Source organism: Coccinella septempunctata, chromosome 8 (assembly GCF_907165205.1).
Source record: "Coccinella septempunctata chromosome 8, icCocSept1.1, whole genome shotgun sequence".
NCBI lineage: Eukaryota > Metazoa > Arthropoda > Insecta > Coleoptera > Coccinellidae > Coccinella > Coccinella septempunctata.
The window spans coordinates 23,761,531-23,770,164 of NC_058196.1; the positions used below are offsets into that span (position 1 = coordinate 23,761,531).

The 8,634-nt window shown below is 36.0% G+C and overlaps 1 protein-coding gene across 1 annotated transcript; it reads right to left on the reverse strand.

Annotated features, from left to right (window-relative positions):
• Positions 1-2,400: 2,400 nt before the first annotated feature.
• On the reverse strand, positions 2,401-8,409 carry LOC123319332 (putative leucine-rich repeat-containing protein DDB_G0290503). Its single transcript, XM_044906244.1, has 6 exons — positions 8,121-8,409; positions 6,364-6,742; positions 4,242-6,305; positions 3,758-4,086; positions 3,372-3,679; positions 2,401-2,775 (listed from the first exon to the last, which is right to left on the reverse strand). The coding sequence occupies exons 1-6, from the start codon at positions 8,187-8,189 to the stop codon at positions 2,439-2,441; spliced, it is 3,486 nt and encodes a 1,161-aa protein (XP_044762179.1). The 5' UTR covers positions 8,190-8,409; the 3' UTR covers positions 2,401-2,438.
• Positions 8,410-8,634: the final 225 nt, after the last annotated feature.

Consider the following 8,634-nt stretch of genomic DNA (forward strand, 5'->3'; position numbering starts at 1 on the left):
TAATATCTGCATAGAAGACAGCTTTCCAAAACAGTTCTTTGCGAATTCCACCGCCAATGATGGAATTACCTCGTTGAAATTCACTTCCTCGCCCGCCCCTAAATCACAAATGAAACACCGACAAACAGGAATCGCATAGCACGCAGGAGACGAAATCGAACCTCCCAACAGTTCTCCGGGGAACCGTCCAGGATGCTCTCTTTATAAATTTCAATCCCCGAAATCTGGATTCCGAGAGGGGCAACAAAAACTGGAGGTCTCTATATTATTCCTCCAGTCGAATTTTATCGCATCACATGTAGTGGGTTGGTATCGTATCCCAGAAATCTGCTCTTGTCACCGACTGGCTTAGTTTCGGTGATTTATCTGGCCGTATATGGCCGATGTTGTGTAGTTAACAGAAAGTATTCGCTGAACTTATGGGTAAAACTGAATTATATATTTCGGAGTGGGACGAACCTTTATTCGCAAACAAATTTATGGGAGACTTTCTTTGGGCCATCAATGGAGGCGGAGGCACTCCACGATATGGAAAAATATTTACGTATCGTAGATGTTCGAACGAGGTTCGGCTTATGTCAGTTCTGGTTTTTATAGATCACTCCCTTTTTTTGATTCATCATCTGCGGTTTTCCGCAAGAATACTGGTAGAAATTGAAGGGTGACTTCGACTGGAAGGCTTCTTTTGATTCTTAAGATTTCAAACAAATGGGCAAATCTCCTGATTTAACGTTAGAGCCTTTTTCCATTTTTCATATTCCCATTCCATCATCATTATTGCTGTATTCCGTTACCAGGAATAAATCTACAAAAAGACATAAAAAAAGAACAGACTTATAATTTCTTAGGGCTAATTGCGACTGTGTGTCCTCCTGTGACTAAAGAGACCCTACTGTGACCTACAGATCCTTCCACACTCCGGGCATGGATAGTCACCAGCCAAATCTGGATGCCGCTGTATTCTTGTCGAGTCTCCATTATAACTGTGCACCATAGACCTCCACTGTGACCTGTCTAAAGCTAGTTGTTCCCAGTTATGATTGGCATTAACTGATTTTAGGGATTGATGTGTATCCTTAAACCGCTTATACTGGCCTCCTGGTTTCCGGGCTCCCTCTGTCAATTCGCCATACCTATTTTGAGGAGTCTTGTGTCTTGCATCCTCAGAATGTGGCCGCTCCATCTGAGTCGGGCCCTCGTTACTTGAGTCTCAATTGTTGTACAACTCGCGCGTTGCGAAACTTTGTGGAACCATCTGATGTGCATTATCTGTCTTAGATGACGTTGTTGCGTTTGTTCAAGCAGTTTAATACGCCTGTAGGGCGTCCAGCTTTCGCTTCCGTAAAGTAACGTTGGGAGGACGACTGCTTTGTAAACAGCTGTCTTGGTCTTCAGATTGAGGTCGTGATTTAGCTTCCAGAATGCCCGTGATGCCGAATTTATACGGTTGTGTATTTCCGTGTCTAGGTTAGCCCTAGTATTTATGAAGCTTCTCAAGTATTTGAACTGCTCGACCTGTTCTAGAGTTTCATTCTCCAGGCTGATATGTGTTTGAAGGCTTTCTGGCGAACTTACCAGAATTTTGGTTCTGTCAATATTGTGCCCAAGGCCTAAAGCTTCGTATATATGTTTAAAGGTGTCCAGCATTATCTGTAGATCCTTTGGACTGCTAGCGATAAGTGCGCAGTCATCTGCATGTTGAAGTTCCGTGATAAATTTTGAACGGTTTTTGCTCTGAGGCGCTTCAGGTTCTTATTCCAGACAAACAACATCAAACTACAAACCTAACAGAAGATATGGATTTTTTCTGGCCCTAATGAAAACATTCAATCTTTCAGAATGAATATGAAGAATAACTTGATGAAATCTAATCGATAATTGGCATCTCCTTGGTATTTGTCGAACTCATTTCCAGCTCTTGATGGGAAATTGTAATCAATGGACGATTGAAAAACCTTTTCAGATGAAATCTGATGAATTCATCAGAAAGTTTGGTTCTACTTCGAAAACAGGAAACTTCGTCTTTCGCGCTTTTTTGTGCGGAAGACCGTTTTTTCATTAAGGAAATCGAAAGATGAGGTGCTATAAAATGGAACACGTCTGCAAATGCAGTTTTTTTGTAATAGAGAAGTTTATAATTGAAATATCACCGCTCCAGTTTGGTTTTCTTTATGAATAATCAGAAATGTCATGTATAAATTGACCTTTGACCTTGACATATGAAAAAACCTTACCAAATTTGCAACAATATCAATTCTTTTTGATGGAGAAATGAATCAACAAATTTCCACGCCTGTGCTGAGAGATATAAAATTAAGATAACATAACTTAACAGATAAATTACAATTCGCATGAAAGAGACTTCTACATTCTACATTTTTCATTCTCCATAGACAGTAGTTTCGCATCTTTTGGATCTTTTGATGATCTACACTTCTCTAATTTGAACTTTTGTTATCGCTTGATGGATTTGGACTTGTAGTGGGACTAGTCTGCTTTGAAAAATCAGATTCTACTGGAGCTGGCGTTGGTACAGATTTCGTTGGATCAACTCCATCATCATTCTTTGTTTCTAATCTTTCCGATGGAGTTCGGACCAGCGGAAGAGTCAATTCTGGTAGATCTGGTAGATCCTCTGGATTGCATTCATTTGGAATAAAACCGTCCGTTTGTTCAGTAGTTTTTTCAATGCAGCTCTCATTAATTGATGATGATTTCGTAGTGGTCGACTGTTTCTTCCCAGTATCATCGGTATCTGATAATTTAATAGCATGTCTGGAAAAACATATTTTAATATGAAAAGCGAGTACAGTATTGATCATTATATTGATTGAGAGGTTGAACCTATGCGAAAAATACATCATATATACCGAGCATAAGTTTACCAGTGATGATAAATGTCATGACAAATTTTTAAAAACTGTTTATAACTTTCGAGCCACCCAGTACAATCAATTGATATTCAGGAAATTTTAGTGTCCACCACGACATTCAACTCATCCAAATTTTGTCGAAAGAATTAATTCAATAGTGAAATTCTACTAGCTTCTCAAAAATTACGTACATTGAGATAGAATATGAACAATTGTCTTTTGCACTGAATGAAAATTTTGTATCTATTGATATTCCAACGAATTGACCAAATATTATAAAAATATGTAAGGTTGTTCAGACGGTATGACGTATGAAATATTGTTTCTTTAGAGGCATCCTGACTGTATGTGCACTTCCCAAGAAATCACCCTGTATATTTCTATCATTAAATTCAATGGACTATTTTGAAGTTCGAATCTTCTAACGAAAACATGGAAGTTGAAATTCTGACGTTATTGCCTTTATACAAAATGAATCTATTTCTATGGAATACTCACTTCAATAATTTCTGCTTAAGGTCATCCATCAAATGCTCAGTTTCTTCCCTGAATTGATTAGATATTCGACTAATTTCCTCGCTTTCATATCTTCTAGATTTTTCCTCGAAAAATTTATTCTCCAATTTCAACGTTTGTCTCCTGTATTCCTCGACTCTTGAATTCGCAATCATCAGCATTCTCCTGTACTGTTTCGTCATATTCATCTCATTTTCAAGGGCAACTAAGAGTTCATTATTTGAAGACCGGAGCTTGATATTCTCATTATTCTCTAGTGCACAGTTCTTTTTTATGAGTTTCAGGTTCTCCTGAAAATAGTTCATTATATTAAACGCAGAGATATGCTGTCACAAAAATCAATAGAGCTCAAGTTCCATCTTCCTTACTTCATAATATGCTTGCATCTGCACCATTTTTTTTTCCAGATCATCTGCATTTATATCAGTGTTGACCTGATGATGGTCGCTCTGGCTAGAAGCGTTTCCAATTCCGTCGATATTCCAGATTTTATTACGTTTTATTGTTTCAAAAGTTGATATAATGAATGCTTCTAGTGAACACGATAATTTACCTGCACTTTTAATATCTTTCAAAATAGTGATGATTAGATGGAAAATGTCGAAGACTATACTTTGGCTAGTATTCATTTGGGTGAAGCAATCGTCTTTTAGTTTTCTGAGACTGTTCACCTCTTCCTTGACGATACAAATTTCTTCTGAAAATGAAATGGTGATACTGAAATTAGACTCAGAAAATGAATTGATGAAATAATTTCTTCCCAGAATTGATCAAGTACAGTTTAAAAACAGAAAAAGAGTTTTCTGTTGCAAAGATAAAGATTAAATTTCAACAATTTTAGTCAAACCTCACCTTTCAATTTGTTGCGTGTTTTCACTAAATCATCACACTTTTGTTTTTCCATCTTGAGTTGAAACAATAAATCTTCCACCCTCTTGGTAAGTGATTCTCGCTCTTCCTGGAGTGCCTCATCAGCTTCTTTGACTTCCTTCTCAAACTGTTTTCCCATAGCTTCTAATCTTTGTGCTACTGAGTCCTCAACTTGCATTTTACCCAAATTATTCTCAACAGCTTGTCCACTTGAACCTGTAGTCTTAGCATTTTTCTCTTCTTGAGAGGTTGCAGTCTGGTTATGTCCCATATTTTTTACCAAGTCTACTTCGAAATCTGGATCTTCGTTCAAATTCGCCTGTTCATTATTTTTGTTTTTCAGGTCGTTGACAGATTTTATTCTCGAGTTTGTTTCATCTAATAATGTTTGAAGGTCTGCAATTTGTTTTTTGTGTTTTAGGTTCTCACTTTTGAGGTTTTCCAGATGAGTTGACTGTGTTTGTGCGTTATTTAGTTTCGTTTTTGTCTCTTCTAGCTCTTGTTTCATCGAAGAAAGCAAATCTTGTAGTTTCTGTTTATCGGAAATCAATTTGGAAATTTCCTCATCTAATTTTTTATCTTCAATTTCCTTGAGTGCATTCTTCGAAGCGTCCAATTTTGATTGCAATTCCGCTACATTCCTTTCATTTACGATCATTCTCTCTATCTCTTGTGTGGCTTCCAGCAGTTTTTTCTTCGTGGCTTCAAGATCTTGACTAAGCTTCTTCAATTCATTTTGTAAGTTTTGTTTTTCGCCATTCAATTTGGCTATTTCCTCATCGTTTTTATCTGTGATAACTTTCAAGTCTTTTTTAGCCTTTTCGAGTTGTGACCGCAGTGAAATATTTTCATTATTCAGATCATTTTTTTCATTCACTAAATTTGTCAGGTCCTGTGAATTAGTCTGCTCGAAAGAATTTATTTTGGATTTTGCTTGGTTTAGTTGCGAATTGAGATTTTCATTCATTTTCTGCAGGTCACTGTGAGCAGCTTTGAGTTTTGTTTGTTCGGATTCACAATTCTCCAACTGTGCCTGTTTCGCTTCAATATCTTTATTCGCATTATTTATGTTCTCATTGACCTCCAGCAACTGCTTGTTAAGCCTATCTAGCTTAGAATCAAGTTCTGCTTTCTCTTGTTTCAAATTATTATATTTTTGATAGCCTATATGCATTTGGTTCATTAGCTGATCATTTGCTTTTTTCAGTTTTTCATTATCATCGCTCATGTCTTGCAGTATTTTGAGTTTAACAAGAGCTTCATATAACTGAGACTTCAAAGATTGTATTTGGCTTTGCATATCTGTTCTTTGGATTCCTATTCTTTGTTGTTCCGAGCCTGTTTCAGTTTTTATCTGATCGATTATATTATCGGATTCAAGGAGAGTTTTGTGAATCGAATCCAGATTTTTCTGCAGGAGACCTTTTTCATCCTTGAGTTCCTTAACTTGTTTCATTAGAGTATCAATTTGTGTTGATTTATTATTCGCATCATTTTGAATTGAGGTTAAGTTTTGTTTCAGTTCATTATTTTCCTTCTTGATCGTGTTCATTTCTGCTTTGAGTTTGCCCTCATTTTCGGATTCAGTGTTCGACGAAATATTTTTCAAATTTTCGAATTCGGTCGAAAGGGATGTATATTTATTCTGTATGTCTTCTCTCTCTTTCTTGCAATTCGATAATTCTAACTCCAGAGAATTCGAGTTTTTCAATTTTAGAGATAATGAGGCAAGATTTGTTTTATTCTCGTTCAAGGTGTTTGTGAGTTCGGAATTTTTGTCTTTTTCTTGTTTCAGTTGTTCGTTGCTATCCTGTAAGGTTTTTCTCAGGTCGGCGTTGGTTTTACTCATGCCTGTGTACAATTTTCCAAGGTCATTAAATTTTTTTTCCGATACATCTAAGAGATTTTGCAGCCTCGTTATTTCATCAGATGAAGCTTTATTGATATTTTGCAATTGGCTGTTCTGATTCGAAAGTTCCTGTATGTTGGATTGAAGGCTTGATATGGTTTGATCGCATAGCTTGATCGCAGCATTAGCCCTTTCATCTGAAACTCAAGATATAGTTATTGAAGGTTTTCGAAACTTTTAATTTTGATCCATTACCTGTGAAATAAGTACTTGTTAATTCCAAGCCAACGGGTACTTCTGCATCAATACTAACTTCTATGGTTATGGCATCATTTTTGATGTACCCGTTAGATGGTTTCAAGACTGTATCCCACAAAATGAACGTGTCATGTCCCCAACTAGTGGACGCGGCACTGTCGAAAATGAGATATTTCGATGTTTTTATTACTTTAGGCCTGGTACCATCAAGTTTGTAGGTCTTCACAGAGGCTCTACAAGACCATGGATTAGATGTGACAGATGCAGCGCAACTGACGAATATGGAGAGGTATTTTTTGTTGTCTCTTACGACGGGTTCTATGAAAATTTTCCATGGCATATTCTGGATCCAACATGCTGGTGATTGGGTAAGTTTCTGGAAGAAGATTAGAGAGAGACATTTTAAAAGTTTATGCAGGGTGTATTTGAAGATGAGGCTTTTGTTCAACAGAAGATAAGACTGGTCAGAATGAAGCGTTTTACCCAAAATCACCTATACAAAACTTTCAAAATGAAAAAAAAAATGAAAATGATTACTGAAATAGATCCTAGATCGTTTGTTAGCTGAATTATAGCAAAGCAGTGGATAAAACAAAGCTCCTGATTCGACCATGTGGTTTCCTTCAGGATATTGGCTCGTTCGATATTTACGTGGTCATGAAAATGGAAACTTTGAATTGCCGAATTGTTCTCCTGATTGTTTAATAACTTACATGATTTTATGCACTGGCTCATTTCGATACCTTTTGACAGCAGATTTAGGACACAAGTATAGAAAATTGAATAAAACTTCAAAATCTCACCAATAAAATTCGTCAAGATTTTTCAAGAATTTTTTCACAATAGGCATCACAATCTTCTTGTTCGAACATTCCAACAATCGTCGTAAAAATTGAATGAAATAAATTAAATATAAATAATAGTACTTTTTCAACGTAACGAACATAAGCACTTTGAAGAAACTGCCTCGATTTTCTACATTTTTTTTCATCCTAAATTGCACGACACAACAATTATGATTCTCTCAAAAGTGACCTCATGCATCTAATCCGATGAACTTGGTACTGAACTATTCATTGTCCAGCCATATGTTTATGTTTTGTTTCCTGTTCGCGATGCCGGAGTCACCTTCTACAGTCCCGTACTTGAAATTTAATGAAATTTTGTCGAACTTCTAGGGGTTGTATCTCAGCCATCTTGAATATTTTATGTAGAAAATTTTTTCTGTCAAAAAAAACCTCACCTTTGAAAACACCCTGTATATGGTTATAACTCGATCGAAATTGAATTGAAGCGGATTTCTTTTCGATTTCCATTTCACTTTGTCATTTACGTATTGAGAGAATATTAATTCCATACAGAAGATAAATAATACATTTTCATAATAATGTTGATGGAAGGAGTGCAATGTAGATACATATATTACGTGTGCCTAATTTCAAGACCAACCGACTGTTTTAATGAAAGAGAATGGACTATATTGAGTAATATAGTATAGTACCTACTAGTAATATAATAGAGCTACAGTAAGTATATCAGCTCAAATTATTGCTTCAAATATTTTTCATGACCAGCAGTACAATGAAATATCCGAGAGAAGTCATGGACATACGTTGGTCAAAATATAAAAGCATAGACAAAAGATTACCATTATGGTAAAGCTAAAAAAAAATGTTTGAATAATTGTAGCTGTCAGGGTTAGCTAACGTCTAGACTCCCATTGAATTAAAACAATGATTAGAGCTAAAACTCACTTGGATCTGACTAAAATTCGTGAATTTGTGGTTGAATGTCGCAGATGTTACGTGAAAATTCGGATCCATTTCTGTCGGGACTTCAGAATTGAAATCATTTTACACGGCACGGTATTCTGAGAGCGAATGGTTTCATTCGAAACTTCTATATTTCTGGAGAATCAATACTGCGAACTTTCTTCGAACTACTAGTAGAATAATGATAATTACAATTCGTATTTTTTCGAATTATCTCCAAGTTAGTCATTTTTTAATCATGGAAAAGATTGCGTATCGGAGGAATATTTATCTTCCGCATTTTTCTTTGAATTGACTATTGATAATGGTGAGGTATTTTCTGAACGATACGCGATGATATGTAGTTTCGGAGTTCACCTGTTAAATATGATAATTTTCATAAAATAAGTAACATTGTTTACATTGAAATAATGATGTTATTTGCACCAACTTCGCATCTTCACAGATTGTGCAGAGATTAAGTTTTCGGAATGTTCACTTGGAATTTTTTCATTGA

Bases quoted from the DNA above. Each gene is read 5' to 3' on its own strand.
- LOC123319332 (XM_044906244.1), bottom strand. From the start codon at position 8,189: ATGGATCCGAATTTTCACGTAACATCTGCGACATTCAACCACAAATTC. The intron at 6,306-6,363 runs GTAATGGATCAA...CTTGAGTTTCAG, and splicing joins AACAAGTACTTATTTCACAG to ATGAAAGGGCTAATGCTGCG. The intron at 4,087-4,241 runs GTGAGGTTTGAC...TTTCATTTTCAG, and splicing joins AACACGCAACAAATTGAAAG to AAGAAATTTGTATCGTCAAG.